The sequence below is a fragment of the Lepidochelys kempii genome, chromosome 13 (genome assembly GCF_965140285.1).
Source record: "Lepidochelys kempii isolate rLepKem1 chromosome 13, rLepKem1.hap1, whole genome shotgun sequence".
NCBI classification, from domain to species: Eukaryota; Metazoa; Chordata; order Testudines; family Cheloniidae; genus Lepidochelys; species Lepidochelys kempii.
Genome location: NC_136392.1, coordinates 11,644,247 through 11,665,556, shown reverse-complemented (window position 1 = coordinate 11,665,556; position 21,310 = coordinate 11,644,247). Strand labels below are relative to the sequence as shown.

General features: G+C 40.9%; 1 protein-coding gene across 2 annotated transcripts in view; it reads left to right on the top strand.

The window, feature by feature from the left end:
• The window catches only part of VAPB (VAMP associated protein B and C), a 58,605-nt gene that overhangs the window by 6,600 nt on the left and 30,695 nt on the right, over positions 1 to 21,310 (top strand). For both annotated transcript variants that reach the window (XR_012154658.2, XM_073309241.2), the window contains exon 2: positions 16,835 to 16,987. Coding sequence is in view for 1 of the 2 variants with exons in the window: in XM_073309241.2 (XP_073165342.1) it covers positions 16,835 to 16,987 (153 nt within the window). In the remaining variant the exon portion in view is untranslated. The remainder of the gene's footprint in view (positions 1 to 16,834; positions 16,988 to 21,310) is intronic.

Sequence of the window (21,310 nt, the reverse complement as noted above, 5' to 3'; positions counted from 1 at the left end):
GTGTATGATAACACCCATTTTTTCATGTTCTGTGTGTATATAAATCTCCTCGCTGTATTTTCCACTGAATGCATCCGATGAAGTGAACTGTAGCTCACGAAAGCTTATGCTCAAATAAATTGGTTAGTCTCTAAGGTGCCACTAGTACTCCTTTTCTTTTTGGACCGTAGAATCAGGCTGTACTGTACGGTTCCTTAGGAACTGCTGCTGAAATATTTCCCTTATGGGAAGGGGAAAAAGTTAATCGTATACAGCACCTTTATACTAATTTTAGTGCATCTGCTCTAGGGGTGGTTGTACTGGTGTAATTATGTGAGGTTTGGGAACTCACTTTCCTAACCAAAGTAGTTATACTGGTACAAAAAATGTGAATCGGGCAAACTTGCTGTACCTAGTTTGTCAAAGGGCACTAGTATTTAAACTGAAGTGCTTGTAAAAGTCCGAAAATGGATTGGTCTAACTTGGTTAATTTGCCTTCTCAGTTTCTATGGATTAAATTGTGCAGCCCTCCATAGGGCAGAAGTCCCACTAACCTCAATAGGAATTTTGTTTTCATAGGGCTAAATCCTGCAATCACTATCTCATCTAAACACTGATAAAATGTTAGATTTCATACTCAGAACCATTAATCAAAGGGGATCGTAAGTAGGGGCATTCTAAATATTTGTGCACAAAATTATCGTAGTTCTTTGGATTATGTTGAATTCTTCAGAATCTGTTGTTTTTTTAAATAGTAATTTTAGGCCTTCTAGTTGCAAAGTAGTTTGTTCCTATGTAAATCAATTGCATTTCTGTTTCACTTTGCAGCTGTATGAATTAGACGCATCAATGGTGGTCATGTGAACTCTTGATTCATATAAATTGATTGTTTACATAAGAATATAAAGCGAAATTCTACTTTTACACTCCGTGCAGAATTTTGCTCCAAATTATCATTTTAATGGTAATAAAACTTAGTGTAAACACTTGCTTGAATAACTGAAGATGTAATATTGGTCTGCTGAGTTTCTCTTCATTTGAGGCGCATGTAATCTCATGGAAGACTGCAATGGAAAGTACATCTCTTAATAACCATTTTAAAAAGATGTAGGCATTGCTTCAGTCAAGTCTAATGAGTATTTTAAGTGTCAATTTAATTTTGCAGAAAACTAGGTAATATGCAGGTTGATCTCATGTTTGTTTGGGGGGTTTTTTTGGTTTACGGGGGCTGATAGTATTTCCTCTAAATGTAGCTTTTTGCCAAGCTGGAGACAATGTGGAATCAAATGAGCCTTGCTAATTATGTCCACATCTTACTGTAACACTCATTTTCTAATATCTCATTACCATATCAGTCTTATTAGTTCACTGCAGGGTGAAAACACAAGTATTGAAAGAACCTGGCCAGTTAGTACAATAACAAAGCCCTTTTTTTATTTTTTTGTCAATGCAGTTGGTTGTTTTTGAAAGCTTTATTGGATAAGGTTTTAAACAGTTTTTTTTGTCTCATAACTGTTGGCCAGGAATGTCATCTGTTATTTATAGAGAAACAGGATGCTTCATAGAGAAACTCCCCTAACCCATACTTTAAGCCAGATTCCATTGTCTCTAATTAAGCACAACTCCCATTGATGTAAATGGACATTTTGCTAGATTAAGGACCTCTGTATTAGGCCTTTCTTTTTTAGTGAAGAATGAACTCCAGCACTGCAGACAATTCTCATTGCTAGAACCACTTCTCTGAGACCTTTTTCCTTCATCTCTCTCCACTGAGTGCCAGTGATAGAAGAGAGCTTGTGCTTCTGCATATGTGCATCAGTACATAAGCACAGTTATCCACCTTAAGGGCAAGGCTTAAAATAAGGCTCTATAGCGTTGTTGTTGTTGTTTTCCCCCCTCAATATTTGTTCAATATACAAATCTATTATAAGCCACTGCTTTACATGCCAAGGTGGAAATTTCTTGTGCATAAGGGACACAGGATTTTCTTTCCTAATGTGACTGGATTAATTGTTGAGTTTGAAAACTTGGCCTGTTAGGCAGCCTTTTATAGAAAGGGGTTTATGTAATAAATCTGCAACAGCTGTCTTGCTTTTGCTGCCACTCAAAATGTTCTCTCTGTGTGACCGAGCATGACTACTTCCATGTTTAATTAAAAATATGTTTAAGACTGGATAGTAAAGAAGTGACTGAGGTTTTATGCGAACAAAAAATCATGCTCCACCGTACAAAGCTGAGTAAGCTTCTCCTGCCATCGATAATGTCAAAATATTTTTCTCCAAACACCTTTTCTGATATTTCAAAAACTGGCTCTGGTGCTTCCTGCAGTGCCTTATCTCATATTATAGTAACTCTATGAAAATAATCTCTTTACTAAATGCCATAGCTCTTCTTTGAGCTGTAAACAAAGTCCCTCTTACCATGGTGCTATGGATTAAAGATGCTGTGTTTCTGAACAATTTTATCTTGCATTCTTCAGTTTCCACAGTAGGAGGTAGGGAATTAGGGAAGGAGAGGTATATGCTTGCATGCCCCATAATCCAACAGTTATTTACAATGCAATTTGTAAGATTCTGATCCCTGGTTCTCCCTACAATGGAGGGAAATCTTGTCTTCTGCAAATAGTTTTAAGACCTAGTGCGAGTCACTTGAGCTCACTGAAAGCATGATTATCCCAGGGTCATATTAACTGGCTACACAAGCAAGGAAAATGAAGGCTTTATAAAATGTCTTTTTGCTGCTTATTTATACCATGTGACTTTATATCATTTTTTCCAAATGTTTGTTCTGCTAAAGTTGAGCATGCCGTATTTTCTCTGTTTTACACGCCCATCTATGCCCAGTTGTGGGCATAAGAAGCAATAAAGTAAGAGAGCTTGTGCACAAACAATTGATTAACTTTAATTATATTGGGAGAAAAGCTTTAATTTTATAACCATGGTGAGGCTATAGGTACCTGCACTTACTGTACCAATTACAAACTAAATTAGATTCTGATCACTGCAGACCTAATTCTGCACTCCTGACTCGTGCAGAAATTCAAATTACCTCTATGGGAGTTCCTTTCATATAAGGACTACAGAATGCTTTCTACCTCACTGTCTTGAATTTTGTGCTGTGATTCCTCTGAAAAATAATTGTAGGTTTTTCTCTGCCTCCATTAGGCTCTCTGATCACTCCTAAATGCTGTTTTTGTGTTTTCCATCATATCCTGAAAACATCACTAATAATCCAGCTCTCTAAGAGTTCAACAGCAGAGCCATAGCTTCCGCTGCTTGCAGAGAACAGGATTGATCTCCATTATTAGGTCCTGAATATATTAATAGCAGAAGTTTATTTTATAACCTCCTTGATGTGCAGCCAGTCTGTGTATATCCTGAAACCTTTAATTTTATATCCACTGTTATTTTTATTCAGGTACTTAAAATTATACATAAATTGCATCTTTGAATCTCTTCCAATTCAGTAACAACCTTTGTAGATATAAATTACATGTATAATATATATGAACACATACAGTTTGACTTGTATATAGAAAATGAATACATTAGAACTAGATAATAAGAAAATTATTCTCCATTTATTCTAAAGCCATCATGTTAATGATGATGCTGTTGGTTACAGTGGCCACACATTTGATAGGGTCTTTATGTATAAATAGTCAAGGGTTATAGCAGAATGATGATGCACATTTCTTTAAATTACCATGTTGCTGTAACCTTTGTCCATTTAATGTTCATAGTAACTGCTACTCTTCCTCCCTCCCCCCAATATTAAATACATTCAGTGTTCTGAAATATCAGGGGGTAGCCGTGTTAGTCTGTATCCACAAAAACAACAAGGAGTCCGGTGGCACCTTAAAGACTAATGGATTTATTTGAGCATAAGCTTTCGTGGGTGAAAACCTCACTTCTTCAGATGCATGGAGTGAAAGTTACAGATGCAGATATAAATATACTGACACACAAAGAGAAGGGAGTTACCTCACAAGTGGAGAACCAGTGTTGATAGGGCCAATTCTATTTGGGTGGATGTAGTCCACTCCCAACAATAGATGAGGAGGTGTCAATTCCAGGAGAGGCAAAGCTGCTTCTGTAATGAGCCAGCCACTCCCAGTCCCTATTCAAGCCCAAATAAATGGTGTTAAATTTGCAAATGAATTTTAGTTCTGCTGTTTCTCTTTGAAGTCTTTCTGAAGTTTTTTGTTCAAGTATAGCTACTTTCAAATTTGTTATAGAACGTCCAGGAAGATTGAAGTGTTCTCCCACAGGCATTTTTGTGTGTTACCATTCCTGATGTCTGATTCGTGTCAATTTATTCTTTTCCGTAGGGACTGTCCGGTTTGGCCAATGTACATGGCAGAGGGGCTTTGCTGGCACATGATGGCATATATAACATTAGTAGACATGCAGGTGAATGAGCCTCTGGTGTGGCTGATATGGTTGGGTCCTCTGATGGTGTCACTAGAGTAGATATGGGGACAGAGTAGGCAACGAGGTTTGCTACAGGGATTGGTTCCTGGGTTAGTGTTTCCGTGGTGTGTACTTGCTGGTGAGTATTTGCTTCAGGTTGGGGGGCTGTCTGTAAGCGAGGACTGGCCTGTCTCCCAAGGTCTGTGAGAGTGAGGGATAGTTTTCCAGGATAGGTTGTAGATCATTGATAATGTGCTGGGGAGGTTTTAGCTGGGGGCTGTACGTGATGGCCAGTGGTGTTCTGTTGTTTTCCTTGTGGGCCTGTCCTGTAGTAGGTGATATCTGGGTACCCGTCTTGCTCTGTCAGTCTGTTTCCTCACTTCCCCAGGTGGGTATTGTAGTTTTAAAAATGCCTGTAGGTGTTTTCCTCTGTCTGAGGGATTGGAGCAAATTTGGGTTGTATCTTAGGGCTTGGCTGTAGACAATGGATCGTGTGATGTGTCCTGGATGGAAGCTGGAGGCATGTAGGTGTTTTTGTGTGTCAGTATATTTGTCTGCATCAGTAAGTTTCACTCCATGCATCTGAAGAAGTGAGGTTTTTACCCACGAAAGCTTATGCTCAAATAAATCTGTTAGTCTTTAAAGTGCCACTGGACTCCTTGTTGCTCTGAAATAGAGATATCTGGGTAGATGGGGCTTGCGTGGCCAGAAAAAATTACTTCAGAGCAAATATAAGAAGAAAATATGCCCACCAAACCATGAAATTTACTCCTGGGGGAATTCTGCATATCTGGGGACATGCAGAATTCCTCTGTCCCGCATACTTTTGTATTTTCCCACATAAAATACATTTTCCCAAGAAGTGCTGCAGTTCTGCCTTTTGCCCACCAGGAGCCATTGTGGTGCCAGAGCAGCTGGCTGTTCTGGTGCCCACAGCGGCCTCTGGTGGGCAAAAAGTGGGACTGCAGTACTTCTGTTTCAGAATGTATTTTCGGAGCCAGGGGAGAGAATTCTATGCCCAGTGCTGCAGAATTCCCCCAGGAGTAGAAGTTCATCACAGTACCCTGCCCACGAAGCTAGGGAAGGACAGAGTGGGGCAAACTAGGCTGCTGGGAGGAGGGGGGGTGTCACAGACTGGAGTACTGAATGGCTAGTGAGAGGAACAGACTGGGGCATTGGCTCAGGAGCTAGTGGAGTGACTGAGGATGTGGGAGGGGGGCTGCAGAGACCCATGGGGATGGGGAGGTGCAGGGACGGGCAGAAGTGCCTGACTGAATGGGGGAGGCTTGGGGTCAGCCAGGGTCTGCATGAGGGAGGCTTCCCAACTCCCTAACAATCCCACCCCTTTGTCCCCCTCACCCCCTAAAAAACCTGCTCCTTCCCACACTCGGCACCCTCCAGGTTCACTCCTAGGCTCCTTCACTCTCGCTCAGCTCCTCCGTTACCCCAGGCTCCCCCAAGTCTTTGCACTGCTTCTGACAGGTGCAGGAAATACAGTTCTGTATTGTAATTTTAAATGAACGACTCAAAGTTCTGTAGTATGCCTTATAAAGAATCTATTTTTGCTGACAGATATTTTGATATAAATTACCAAAGTAATTTCCTGGCATGATTATATTATGGTATTTTGACAAAATGTGCAGAATTTTGCAGAGTTTTCAAATATTGTGTGCAGAATTTTGAATTTTTTGGTGCAGAATTCCCCCAGGAGTAACACTAATACCACTAAGGCCTTTTAGAAGACAACTCCTGAAATAAAATTTTTGGGGCTCTTTAAGTCTTGTGCTGACTTCAGTGTACAAATAGCAGCATGAGCAGTGCCATTTCAGGCTTCTCCAGCCTTTGTGCTTCTCTTTCTTGTTGGAAGGACTACTTCTGTACGTAAGGGTGTGCTTAATTCTCCATAGCCATTCAGTCTTAAGTCAACTCTAAGTGATCAAACAAGATTGTGTGGTGTGTTTTGAGATGCAAGTATTTGGAATAGGACTGAGAACACAAACTGATTTCCGTGCGGCTAAACATGTTTTAGCAACTACTGCATTGGGTCACTACTGAAAGTCACATGTCCATAGCCCAGGATTGGCACATCTCGAATAAATCGTAGAAGTTGTGTTGGTGAGGTGGAGAATAGCTGCAAGATGGAGCAAATAACAAGTTGACATAACTATAAAGACAGATTAGATAGCAAATGGAAATGCAGGAACAGTTGTCAAAACAGAATTTTACAAGAAATAGGAAAAAATCTTTGTCACAGCAAATTCTCTTTTGGACTGATGCTTCTAGAAACTTTATTTTTAAAATAGCATATACTATCAACATTGTGTCAAGTATCCGGGGGGGCAGGGGGGTAGCCATGTTAGTCTGTATCCACAAAAACGAGTCCGGTGGCACTTTAAAGACTAACCAATTTATTTGGGCATACGCTTTCGTGGGTAAAAAAGCATCTGAATTGAGTTTTTTACCCACGAAAGCTTAGGCCCAAATAAATTGTTTAGTCTTTAAGGTGCCACAGGACTCCTTGCTGTTACTATCAACATTGTACCTGACGTGGATATGAGCTCCAGCCCAACATCACCACTCCCCCCAAACTAAAAGGGCTTGATTTTTAAGTCCTAAGCATCCAGAACTCCAGTGGAAGTTGAGATCTTAGCACCTGTGGGCAAATTAACTTCACAGGGCCTGTCAAAGTTCCTCCCCCACTCTGAACTCTAGGGTACAGATGTGGGGACCTGCATGAAAAAACCTCCTAAGCTTATCTTTACCAGCTTAGGTCAAAACTTCCCCAAGGTACAAAATATTCCCCCCGTTGTCCTTGGACTGGCCGCTACCACCACCAAACTAATACTGGTTACTGGGGAAGAGCTGTTTGGACGCGTCTTTCCCCCCAAAATACTTCCCAAAACCCTGCACCCCACTTCCTGGACAAGGTTTGGTAAAAAGCCTCACCAATTTGCATAGGTGACCACAGACCCAAACCCTTGGATCTGAGAACAATGAAAAAGCATTCAGTTTTTTACAAGAAGACTTTTAATAAAAAAATAGAAGTAAATAGAAATAAAGAAATCCCCCCTGTAAAATCAGGATGGTAGATATCTTACAGGGTAATTAGATTCAAAAGCTTAGAGAACCCCTCTAGGCAAAACCTTAAGTTACAAAAAAGATACACAGACAGAAATAGTTATTCTATTCAGCACAATTCTTTTCTCAGCCATTTAAAGAAATCATAATCTAACACATACGTAGCTAGATTACTTACTAAAAGTGCTAAGACTCCATTCCTGGTCTATCCCCGGCCAAGACGACTACAGACAGACACAGACCCTTTGTTTCTCTCCCTCCTCCCAGCTTTTGAAAGTATCTTGTCTACTCATTGGTCATTTTGGTCAGGTGCCAGCGAGGTTACCTTTAGCTTCTTAACCCTTTACAGGTGAGAGGAGCTTTCCCCTGGCCAGGAGGGATTTCAAAGGGGTTTACCCTTCCTTTTATATTTATGACAGGGCCCCTGGCAATTACCCTGCTTGCTACCCCCTACGCTGGTCCTGGTTTTTATATGCAGAAAAACAGTTGTTGTGGCACAAGTGGGCCATGAAGTTTTTGTAGCATGTTGTGAGGGGGAAGAAAAAAGACTGAGAACCCCTGTCTTAGATTCATCCTACTTCATCTTGCTGTAAAGGTTTTTTAAATACTTTTGGATGAAAAATACTAAGTTTTCTGTAATTACCGTTTTCTTTTCAAGTGCAGGTAGGGTATTGAAGTTGTGTGGGAGGTTTCTTCTGTTCAAGAAGATTTTATTCTGGTGAGGTGGGTTTTTTTTTTGTTTTATTCCACTGGAAAAATAGAATAGTTATATTCTGCTCCCATTATTCTGACACGTCCCCTTTTTTCTGCTATAAAGCATAACTTAGTAAATGTTTATTCCATGCATTAACAATATGATGTAATTCATTTGGAACCCAATTCTAAAATAATGCTTACCTTTTAAAAACAGATGTTTAGAAGTAAAATCCAGCCACATGTGCTGTTAATCCTTTTGTTTACTTCATCATTCATAGACAGAGCATGTTTTTAAGATTTTAGGACACAAGAAAAAATATTTGCTCAAATTATTTTCTGTTTGTGTAAAACTTCTAAAATTACTTAATACAAAATGCTTGGATGTAATAAACTCTAAAGAAGTCAGATTGGAACAAGCAAGTGAAAATCTGATAAATACTTCAGTGTTGAAGGACGTGCTCATCTGTCTCTGTTGGCAAGCTTGAGTGTGACCTCACTCTTTACAGTTTTTACAACTGTGAAGTAAACAGTTAATAACACTAAGGATATAGAAGGTGACAAAGGAGCATGCGCATTCATATACTGAAAATATTCTTTCAATATCTTAGTCATGTTTCTTCCCCTCCCCCACACTCCCATTGTGAGGTGAGGTATGTTCTTGGCAAGAATAGATTGTGCCAAAACAGGCAGAGAAGGAAGGACAATGATTAATCGATCCAAACTGAATAATTTTTAAACTATGAACAGCGTTCCAAGTTTGGCATCTGGATCTCGTAATCATGTTGGGTTTTTATACACTTCTCTTTCCTGTTGACTCTTTTTAATTTAAAAATTGTTATGTAATTTTTAAACACTTTTTTCCCTGTCTTATTCCCTCCTCTGTATTTTGACATTGGTAGTGCCTGTTAATGTAACAATTTGTTTTTCCAGTAGCTCTTTCCTGAAGATTACTTCAGATGGGGGTGGGGAACGGAGAAATTACATTCTCTTCTCTTCTACTCCCATTGCACCAAGCATCCTTGCAGTTGAGGATGTTCATGGTGGTAGGAGGAGGACAGATTTTCACAGGACTGAGTTTTCCAAAGAGCTCCCATTTAAAATCTGGGTACTTGTTCATATGTATTCCGCTGATGGTGCACATGTGCCCTATGCACTCCAGTTAGAATTCATTTGGCCAGCGGTATCTGTTGGGACTTATGGGTATGGTTTTACTACAGAGTTAGCTCAGGTGAGGCTAGCACTGGAGGAGCATCCCCCCAGCCCTACCTGTGTCAATTCATAGGAGCAAGTTTTAGATTCAACTAGCAAGGGCTTACCTGCTTCAGGAAAGATTCAGCAATATAGAATTAGTCAGTCAACTGCAGGCACATCATCAAACCTCCGTGAGAACTTGCCCTGGGCTTCTAGGCCCTATAGCTTTCTGCTCTCATGTAATTCAGCATACCAGACTTCATTTTCACTGCCTGCAGGAGTGGTTGAAGTCCTATATCAGCCCATCAGATATCACTAGAGAAGAAAATGTAGGTCCCCCAGGGAGTCCTATAATTTTAGATTGGTAGAAGGGTCCTGAGAGAGTTTGTGAAGGGGTTCCCTTCTCTCCACTATTACATCCAAACAATAACAAATGCATCCAATCCAGTATGATGGGGTTTCAACTGGACCACTTACAGACTCACCGTTCTTGTCTTGTCAAGAAGCCCAGTTGTACATAAACACTCTGGAATTGAGAGCAATTAGTCATGCTTGCATAACGTTCCTTCCAGCTCTGAGGATCATCTGTTCAGGTCTTGATAGATGACACCACAGTGATGTTTTACATAACCCCACAGGGAGGAGCAAGATCCACCCCTCTTTGCCAGGAAACTATGCATCTGTGAAACTGGTGTATCAGTTACAATGTAAATCTAAGTAGTCTTCACTTAACAGGACCACAGAATGTTCAGGCTGATCACCTCAGGCAATTTATAAGCAAACATGAATGGCAGCAAAGAATGCTGTCAAGGATTATCCAAGAAATATTTGTCAGGATCAGTCCTCCATAGATCTGTTGTTCATTGTTACAAACAGGAAGTGTTCCAAGTTTTACTCCAGAGGAGGTCAAGGGTAAGGGCCTCTGTAAGATGCATTCATGTTCCCTGGTCTCCCAAGTCTGATATGTGCTTAGCCTCCAATTTTTTTAAATCTCAGGAATAATTAGAAAACTCAGAAAGACTTGGGGCAAAATGACAGTCCTGGCACAAGCCAGGTTAATGCAATTTTAGTTCTTGGATCTGATGAATCTATCAATTTGACCCCCTATTCAGCAACTACTTCAACGGAACCTGATGTCACAAAGGGAGGGCCAGAGCCAACTTCCGTACTCCTTACAGGTTGCTGATAGTTGTCAGCGCTAGAGAGAAGTGGCTCACCAGAAATCTAGAATATCTTCATAAGTGTAGAAAGGACTCTACCAGGACTATCTATTTTGCCAAATGGAAAAGGTTTATCATTTGGCCCAAATCGACGACTACGTTCTTTATAGACTCGGATTCCTAGGCATACTGCTGATCATTACAGAGATCAGGACTGGTCATAAATTCCTTAGTCTACTCACAAGTCATGTCAAGTTAATCCCTCTCCACTTCAAAGGCACTCAGTTTTCTCTCATCCCATAGTAGCTAGATTCCTGAAGGGCCTTATCAGGATTTATCCCCTAATGAGATGACCTATCACCCTGTGGGCTCTAAACATATTAATGGGGTTGATCGGACCACCCTTTGAGCCCCTAGCATCATGCTGCTCTCTTTTTTCACCAGTCCATCAAAACAATGTGTTTGGTAGCAATAACATTTGCCTAAAGGGTGGGAGAGATTCATAACCTTATGTCAAGACTGCCTTACCCTGTCTGTATAGAATATAGTATAATTTTGGATAACAAGTTGCAATTAGGTCTCAGAATACTGTCTGACTTCCCTCTCAGTCAAGTAATTCACCACCTTCTCTTATTCTCCAAGTCAAACTAGAAAACGTAAGCTAAGCTACATACTCTAGAAGTGCATAAAACACTGTCATTTGGTCTAGGTAGGACTAAGCCATTTGTGGTGGTATTATTTGTTTGCCTTAACGTAGTGTCCGGGTGCAGTAGTCATGGACTAGGACCCCATTGTGCTAGGTGCTGTACAAACAGAACAAAAAAAGCAGCTTCCCCCAAGAGCTAGCTTGTAAATTTATTTGTAGTTTACACAGGCGGGATGAAAGGGAAACACATTTCAACTTAGACTTTCTTTTGGGATTACTGGCTACATTAGACTGTGCTGTGAATATTAGCTAATTGCGGACCATCAGGGTTCAGGTAGCCTCAGTAGCTCCTTTGAGAAGTGTACTCGTAGTAGAAATATATAGGTAGCTGCTTCAATACACTCATTTGCACATCACTTCTCCAGTGTAGAAGCTCCACAGTGTGGTGCTTATTCTGGCAGGGTTGTTTTACAGTTATTTAGTTACACTGACTGCCTTTATGTTTTTTTGCATCACTGCACTCCCCAGGGAGTAAGTTAATGGCTGGCTTTGGGGCTGCTGGACCAGATCTTTGTGAAGTATCTATTTCCCGTGGTAGTACGTACTTTTGCTACCTTTGAAAAGAACTGCCTGGCCATAGCATGAATTGGTAGGCGAAAGCAAGGTAGCAAAGATGTGAAAAGAATAAACCAGAGGTGAATAGGTCAGAAGTGAGTGATGCAGTTATACAGATCTGCCTATTTTTTTAAAAATTAATTTTCAAATTCAGAATAGGAGGGCTGCTTTCAACCAAATACTTCTGAATTATATAATATAGATACTCTTGCCTTCTCATTCCTAAACTACTTTGATTTTAAAAAGTTGCTGATGCTTCCTTAATTACAGGAAAAAGCACTCCTTTTCACAAGATTCCCTGTGATTAGGTAAGTATTATACTTACTACTACAGGTGGAGAAATTTTAAGGGCCCAAACCTGCTCCTGTTTAAATTGGTGTCAACTCCCATTGATTTTAATCACAAGACCAAGTACTTAAGTGATCTATCTAAGGGCAGGTCTACATTACAGCAGGGATTGACGCTCTGAGATCACCGGTGGTCAATTTAGCAGGTCTAGTAAAGACCCGCCAAATGGACTGCAGATCGCTCTCCGCCCGATGACCCCTGTACCCTACACCTGACAAGAAGAGTAAGGTAAGTTAACAGGAGATTTTTTTTCTCCCATTGCCCCCACCCCCTTCCCCCTCAACGGTAATTCAACCTAAGGTACGTCGACTCCAGCTACCACGGTAGTATAGACGTAGCCTAAGGATAGACAGCAAGACAGTGGTAGAGCTTTGATTGGAACTCAGGACTTCCTGACTCCCATCCATGTACTTGTTCTTCCAGACCATGCTGTCTCACTTGACATTTCAGCTTATTTCATTTTAAAGCTTATTCTTAAAGGACATAAACTTGAAATCTAATCAAATCTTAAAAGAAAAAAAAATTAAAATAGCAAGTGCTATACCTGCCACTGAGCCCTCCTGTCAGTTTTTGTGGTTTTACAATCAACCATTTTTCTTTAAAAATGTATATATATATTTCTCCATTATTTCTGCGAGAAGATGCACACAAACTTAGAGGGAAAGGAGTATGCAAGGGAAAGAGTAACTGACTCCAAGATCTGTGAAATGCATAGTAAACAAACTGAGAAAATAGGCTTTATCTAGTCTTCCAGTTAAATTAATCATAGGTGTTACTGTTTGTAACAGGTTTTAAAAGGTTCAGATAGAAGTGTGATGTTGTTTTATTTCGGTTTCTTCCCTTTAAGTTGAGGCTGTCCATATAAAACTCTAGCGGGAGGATAACTCAAGTTGCCACCCATGCTGCTGTGGTCACACTTCTGTTTTTATCTCAAGCAGAGCTAGCTCCTGTATTACCCGAGTTGGAAATAACACCTCCCAGTTGCAATGTAGGTTCACTGACTGCAAGTACATGAGTAGTCCCATTTTTGAAGTTAGATATGTGCTTAAGTGCTTTGCTGAATCAGGGCTAGAGAACAGAAGTGATTAAAGATGTTAGTATGGGGTATGTGTCCACTTTGAGCCAGGGGTGTGATTCCCAGCTTGAGGAGATGCACTAAAAATAATGCAGCTGTAGCAACATGAGTTACCAGAAGGAGCGAACTGCCTTGAGACAGTAGATAATCCTGGGGTGGCTAGCCCGTCTGACCACTTGTGCTGCCACAGCTACACTATTTTTAGCACACTAGTTTGATGGCTATCATGTCCCCAGCTCAAAGTGTAGGCATACCCTCCCTGTATGTGAGGATTGTTTGCCTAATCTCTCCCGCGCACCCCCTCCCCCCCACGTAAGAGGCCTTGACTAGGATACAAATAATTTCATAAAGGATGCACAAATAGAAGCCATCCAAGTGAAATGACAGTGTGGTGACGTATTTGCCATGATAATTGGTGATGGAATACACATGTACTGTACTATTCGGCAAACTCGTATTAGCCGAATAGTACAGTACATGAATTTGTGTGCTGCATTTGTAAGGTAAGGTAACAAGCCTTTATTAAATGTTAGATAGTTGACATACTCTTTTGACTTAATTCTCAAACACTTTTTTTTCTTTGAAATGATCATCTTACAAATTATAAAACGCTACAATGTAGAATGACACTTTTTAAGATAAGATTGATATAGCACTGGTGTTTCAATAGGAAATAGAGCATGGCAAATTGTGAGATAATGCAGTGATCTTTAAATATGAAGGGTTGCATGCATAGCTTCTGGATGGAAAGCCACAGAAACAGTTTGAAAATAACTGTGGGAAAATATGTTGGAGTATATATGAAAGTCAGATACCTCCTGTCCTTGGTAATATACACTTGTGACCCCTGAGGCACAAGCTAGGAGGTACTGTGTTTGTTTTTTTGTTTGCATGCAGTATCTAGCAATGTTAATGTTGCCTGTTGTTTTGCATTAATACAAATCAACTTTTTTCGGACTGGCTGAAAAAATTCAGAAGATCCCAGAACATTCCAAACTTTTCACCACCAAATTCAACTTGTTACATTCTTCCTTTTAGATAGTGTGCATGACAACCCTATGTCAGATTATGTACAGACAGATTCTCCATTTCCTATAACTTTTTCACCATTTTTCTCATGTTGTTTTTAAAGAACAGAGAAAAAGTTTCCTAGCTTTAGAAATAAATTTCATTTAGAGGGGAAACTTTCTGTGAGTATACTTAGATTTGCTGGGTAAGAATCTGTAGAAGTATAATCTCATTTTTCTGGAAATGTTAGTAACAGTGAATATGGTTTTTTTGTCATTTGTCAATCTTTTGATGAATTAGGCCAGATTTTTAATAGAGCTCAGTTTTCAGTAGCTCCCATCTAGGCACTAAAGAGTCTTTAGTCTTCCCTGCAGAGTTGACTCAGGTTCTTATTACGTTGTTCTCCCATACAAAACTCTTGCCTAAATGTGGTGGTGCTTTTGACCCCAACTGGCTAGCCTGCCTTGGGATAGAGGCTTAAGCCCAAATGCTGCTTATGCTTGGGCTAGTGACCCACCCACTTTGCAGTGAGAACACAGCTTGCTTGCATGCTGATAGTCCTCCAGTGCTTTTGACAGTTTCTCTTCTCTCTCCCCAGCCCCCCTCACCCCCACCCCATGTTCCCAGTACACACACATCCCACAACTCATGGGGAAAAATCTCTGAGAGGCTTACTGCAGCACTAAGAACCATGGGACAGTGCCCCAGAAGTCCTAGAGATACATGAGTGAGTGCAGCACCAGTGTGGATGCAATTAAGTGAACACATTCAAGTCTGGTTTTGCAGTGTGGCTGCTTGCAGCCTGGCTAGTCAAACATAGGTGCCAGTTGCCCAAGTTAACTCTGCAGTAAAGTCATAACCTGAATGGCCAGTTTTTCAGAAGTGCTCACACCCAGAAATTTCTGTTTAGAGCAGTAAACAGTACCTTTCCCCACCATTAAGATCTATCTTGAAAATCTGCCTACTTTACTGAGGTGCCTAAATGAATGCTGAGCTCCTTTGAAAATCTATCCCCAAAATCTATTTCAGAATTATTTCATGACTCCTAATTATAGCCCTTTGTCTCTGAATGTTCTCAAAGTGGCGGCGGGAATCATGGACTCCATTCCAATAGGAAGACTGAGGGAATTTAGTGATTACACCTTTGGACCATCATAGTGCCACATGACTGAGTAGAGCAAGAATTTGGTGGATAGAGGGACTGCTTCATGTTATGAAACGTGTGTTCAGCCCTAAATTCCATGGGCTTCCTCTTTTGGTGCCTTCTTGATAGCAAATACACATCTAATGTGCTGTTCACAGTGCAGGCAGAACTGATGCTTTATTGATGTTGGAGGGGATGTGGTTTTTTCCTTTTTAAACTATTTGCATCAAGGACATTGGCTTTAAGCCTTTAGAATTTTTACAATTTTATCATAATCACCTTAAGACCAGATTTGGAGGAGGGAAAGCGAGCCTATCATTCAATCTGATTTATTTCAAGCTGAAGGTGCTGTGGTCTGGAACAAGTCCCATCTTTCTGAAGCAGCAACAGTTATATAAAGGAATGTAACATTAAAAAAAAGTACTAAAACAAATGATCACTTTTGTATCCAGTTGAAAATCTATTTCGCCTCCTTTTCTGGGAGTTTCTTCATATTTTACAGTTCAAAATATGAAGAAAATTTGCATACTACAGTGTTAAATGTTCATGTCCACTTGGCTTTTATTCTCTAGGATTTTTGGTAATTCCCTCCAATGATTATGCACCAAGTTGTTTTTTTTGTAGCCTTTGTCAGAAGCAAGTTAATCTAAATGTTTTCACTTCTGTAATTGTCTTGCTCTGTTAATATGAAGCACAGAGAAATGAGTGCAGTAGCACACTAGCTAATATTTGGACTGCCAGCAATCTATAGCTCTGATCCAATTAGAAATCCCAAGTGTGTCCTTTGAATGACATGCTTTCACTGGGACACCCCACTACTCCATGGTTGACTCTTGTACTAACCACTCTCTTATAACTCTGCCTTCCTTTTTAATATGTGCAATATTCGCTTTTTTGTCCATTTAGACAGCTTTACGATTTCTTAACGATTAGACTTTCCTTCTAAAACTTTCTCCTCTATACAGCCTAGAATAAAGTGGGTCAAACTCTCTGCTTTCAGTGTTTTTCATAGATATTTTGGTCAGAAGGGACCGTTATGATCATCTAGTTTGACCTCCTGCACAACGCAGGCCACAGAATTTCACCCACCATTCCTGCAAAAAACCTCACACCTATATCTGTGCTATTGAAGTTATATCTGTGAACATCCAAAATACCTCTGACTTCAGTATTTACTTCACAATTACAACAGTGTAAGATAGTGGAATTCAGCTGCTACATTAGCATGATGTACCAACTATCCTTCCTTGTAGCTTATTAGTCATTAAAGGCAAAGCTCAACTATTGATATGGCTCAGATTTTCAGAGGCCTCAACCCATCCTCAGTTCTGCTTGAACAGTTAACTGTAGATGCTGCTAATGGAAGCTGAATATCTAACTACTTTATAAGATTTGTAGATACAAACTTTGAGTCTGTCTAAACTCAAAGTTTAGAGAGTATTTTTAATATAATTTTAAAATCTTCTTTGCTGTGTTCTGCAGGTCCTTTCACAGATGTTGTCACCACAAACCTGAAACTTGGTAATCCTACAGACAGAAATGTGTGCTTCAAAGTGAAAACTACAGCACCACGTAGATACTGTGTAAGGCCTAACAGTGGAATTATTGATGCAGGAACATCAATTAACGTTTCCGGTAAGTCACTCAAAATGGCTTGTTTTGTAGTTGAAGCCAGTCTCATCAAATCAGTGATTTTTTTTTTTTTTTTAGAACACTGTGTGAACTAAATATATATTGGGGAAAGTGGAGAGACAAGCAAGAGAGCATGATTTCATATTTATTTTATCTCCATGTAAAACCAACCTTTTTATACACCTCTACTTATTCCTGGTGGCTTAATTTTTAAATCTTTTTATATTTTGATAAGAGCTAAAACAAATCAGTATAAACAATGCAGATAATTACGTTCAGAATGCACGTGTTTTGTACTCCCTGAAAATGCGGTGTGTGCTTTGGCACTTAAAAAAAACAAGACTTTACTTTGTAAGGGGAAAAGGTTCATGGGTTTATTTGTCTGTTTATTGACAAGTGATAGCTGAATTTTTAACTTGCATAAATCCGCAGAAGTTTGGTAACTGAATTATAGCAATCATAAAAAGACACAGCAGACTGGTGTGCTGTAAGTTTACAGAGCTGAATATATTTCCCACTGAAATGGGAAGATTTTGTAACTGTTTAATTTACACCACTGCAACCCAGAGAAAAATTTGGCCCTTAAAGATAAATGTTTTCAACTTTAAATTACATCTCTCTCGGACTATTTTTCTAGAATTTGCAGATGTTACTGGAACAGTCAGATAATATTCCATAAACCCAGTGTCACAATAGTAGTAGAGAATTAGATAGAGATTTAAATCAATCGGTTTTGTGGATTTCACGCAGATCATTGCTCCTTTTTTAAAGCTTTTACACTTTAAGAGGAACATAATTGTACGAGTCTTAGATTTCAGTGGCAGTTTCATTCCTGGAATGAAGAATACGTGGCTATGACTTAGCAATAAAATATTAACCCTATTTATACATGATAGTATAGTCTTGAGGGCTTATAAAAATATATGGAAATACTTATTGAATCAGTTCTACTAAGTCAGTTTTTAGTGACTATTTTAAATAAGCCATATTACTACATGTATGGGTTTTTCATGCATTGTTTTATATCTGACTCAGTTTTATATGCTTAGACTCAGAATTGCATGTTCTAATTGTAATAGCTGCAAATTGGGTAGCTAAATTCCAAGTTTTTTCAAGTGGTTACATGTCTGTTCCACTTGAGGTGTGTGTAAGTGCACAGTAGTCTGAGGTTTATCCCTCAGTGGGACCTGTCAGGGCACCACATGCACCATGGGCCTGTCTTGTGCCACCATGCAAAAGTATAAAGGACAGAGTTGCTGTGACTCCCCTCAGTTCCTCCTTACTGCCCTTGATGGTTGTTGGAATGGTTGTTGCAAGTTTTTTTCTCACTTGTGTATAGTTGGTAGTGTTTTAGTAGTTTTAGACAGTTTGTTATAGACATAAGTTTTCCTTTAAAGTGTTTTTTGAATACTTTCTGGGTACCTTGGTCACTGGGTTTCAAGCCTTGCCATTCTTGCAAGAAACTGATGCCAGTGGATGACCTGCCAGTTTCCTGAGGGGTGTCAGGGAGTCTTATGTCAGGAATCTGTGTCAAATGCTCAGAATCTGGGAGATTGAGATCCCTGGCACCAAAATTCAGGAAGCTTGTGGACGAGAACACAAGAGTGCACTGAAGGCCGAGGCAGTCATCTGCTTAAAAGGGACCATCAGCTCCAGTGCTGGCACCCTGGTTACCAGCTCCTGAAGTGGATCCATTTAATTCAGTGGTGTGGGAGACTATCCTGGTACTGTTTACGCCGGAGGCTTCTGCAGCAGCCTGAGATAAGAACATAAGAACGGCCATATTGGGTCAGACCAGTGGTCCATCTAGCCCAGTATCCTGTCTTCTGACAGTGGCCTAAGCCAAGTGCTTCAGAGGTAATGAACAGAACAGGCAATCAAGTGATCCATCCCCTGTCATTCATTCCCAGCTTCTGGCAAACAGAGGCTAGGGACACTCAGCATGGTGTTGCATGACTCTGCTGCATGAGCGTTGCATGGATCTGGTGAGTCTCTTAGCACTGGCTTCGCCGGCTTTCCAAGATACTTCTCACCTGGTACTGGCGCCTGTTGTAACTGTGTCATCCCAGTGTGCAATGTCGTGAGTTCCTCTGGTTTGCTGTATGCCTCTTTGTGTGGTGCCAACCATTATCATCTCACTGGGACTGCCATCTCCAGGCTCCAGACATCAATCTGTGGCATCGAAGGGAACGGTCCTCCCTTCTTGGTCAGAAGTTGACTCCAACCTGTCGCAGCTGTGCCATGAATATCCTTATTCCCTTTCCACTACCTACCATCCTCAGTATCCCCTGGAGGCTCTGTCTTGGCCATCAAGCAGAGACCCATGGCTGGGAAGAAATTAAGCTCTGGGGCCTTGTCCAAATGGCCATGGATCCATTGGGGGTTTCCACCTGCCTCCAAATAGTCTCCACATCCTCCTTGTTCTGCTTTTATCAGGTAGACACCAACACCACACCAGATGCAGCAGGAGACCACTCTCAGTACCAGGCTCAGAATTGAGTGGGAAGTAATTGCTCTGGTGGATCTACCTTTAGAGGAATCCGTGGAGCTCCACAGCACCCACCTTTGACCTCCTCCTCTTCATCACCCAATGAGGCAGTGGTGTTAGAAGGTTCCTCATCTCCCTCAGAGGACTACAGGGCTCATCATTGCTATTAAAAAGGGTGGCTTCTGGTCTGGATATCCAGGTTTAAGGGGTTGGAGAAAGGGGTTTCAGGCTGGTCAACATCTTAGTTTGTTAGGAACCATCTGGAGGGGAGCTTCATTAATTGGGAGCAATCTGGAGCCCACTAAGGTGCTATGGCAGACGCCATCTTCCTTCCCTCTCTCCCTCCCTCCAACAGCAAAAAGGGCCAAGCGCAGATATTCTGTCCCCTCACAGGGATTTGAACATTTACACCCACCCTCCAGGGTCATTGGTGATCTGAGCTGCCAGTGAGAGAGGACGCCAAGATTAGCAGGAAGAAATGAAAAGGATGCAAAGAAGCTGGATTTCTTTGCCAGAAAACTTTATTTGCCAGTGAGTCTGCAGTTTAGGATTGCTAACCAGCAGTCTTTGCTCGATCTCTATATAACCTCTTGGACAATCTATTTAAATTTAAAGACACCCTCCTTTTTCAACAGCTCCTGATTCACTCATACATCCTGGGAGTTCTAAGCAAACATTTTGCTGTTTGTCAAAGACAGCCTACAAATTTCTGGAGTGCCAGCCACTCCTATCCCACTACATATCAGTGCAGGGTGGAATTGGGACTATACCCTTCATTCCCCCCCCTTCCCATCCCTATTCTCCATCCATTTTCAGGGACCACTGTCAGGAGGAGGTTCTCCTTTAGGGGGTAATATCTCTGCTTCAGTAGAGGCCATAGAGGAAGTTCCTCAGTTATACAGAGGGAAGGGTTTTCTTCACAGTATTTCCTGATCCCAAAAGCAAAAGTAGGTCTCAGACCCATACTAGACCTGTGACAGTTCAAACATCTGAAGAAAATAGTTTTGCATGGTCATGCTGGCTTCCATTATCCCATCCCTGGAGACTGGTATGCTGCCCTCATCTTAAAAGATGCATATTTCTATGTGGCAATACATCAAAGCCACAGGAAATTGTTCAGGTTTCTGGTAAATCAGACCCACTACCAGTTTACAGTACTACTGTTTGGCCTGTCTGCAGCTCCACGGGTGTTCACAAAGTACAGTATATGGCAGTGCTGGCAGCATTCCTGAGGAAGTCAGGAATTAGGTGATTCCTGCTTGGATGACTGGCTAGTTAGAGGCCAATCCGAGGCTCAGATGCTGTCCTAAATGTCAGTCATCCAAACAATCTTCGATGCACTAGGGTTGCTCATCAACATGGAGAAGTCAATCCTGTCTCTTTTATATAAGATAGTTTATAGGAACAGTCTTGGACTCTGTGGAAGCCAAGGCCTTTGTTCCACATATAGGATTGCAGATGATGCTGGCCGTCGTGTTAGACCTGAAGGCCCATCCTACCATGAGGAGTATGGAGTATGGCTTCTGGAGTATATGGGCTCAGGCACTTACGTAGTTCAGCTTGCCAGGTGCTGTTTTCAGCAGCTTCAGGGGTAGCTGCCATCTGTGTACTCTCCGTAGAAACGATGGTTTGGATGCCCACTGAAATCTTGGCCTCTCTAGACTGGTGGACAGATCCTTCAAGTGTGTGTTGAGGGGGAGGTCTGTTTGCTCCTCCTCAGTCAGGTTTATGGGTTTAACTGTGGCACTTAAATGCTTCTGAACTGGACTTGCTTTCACACTGAAATTCACATCACGATGGTGATAAACTCAATCCTAAAATGCCTATCCCAAATTAGC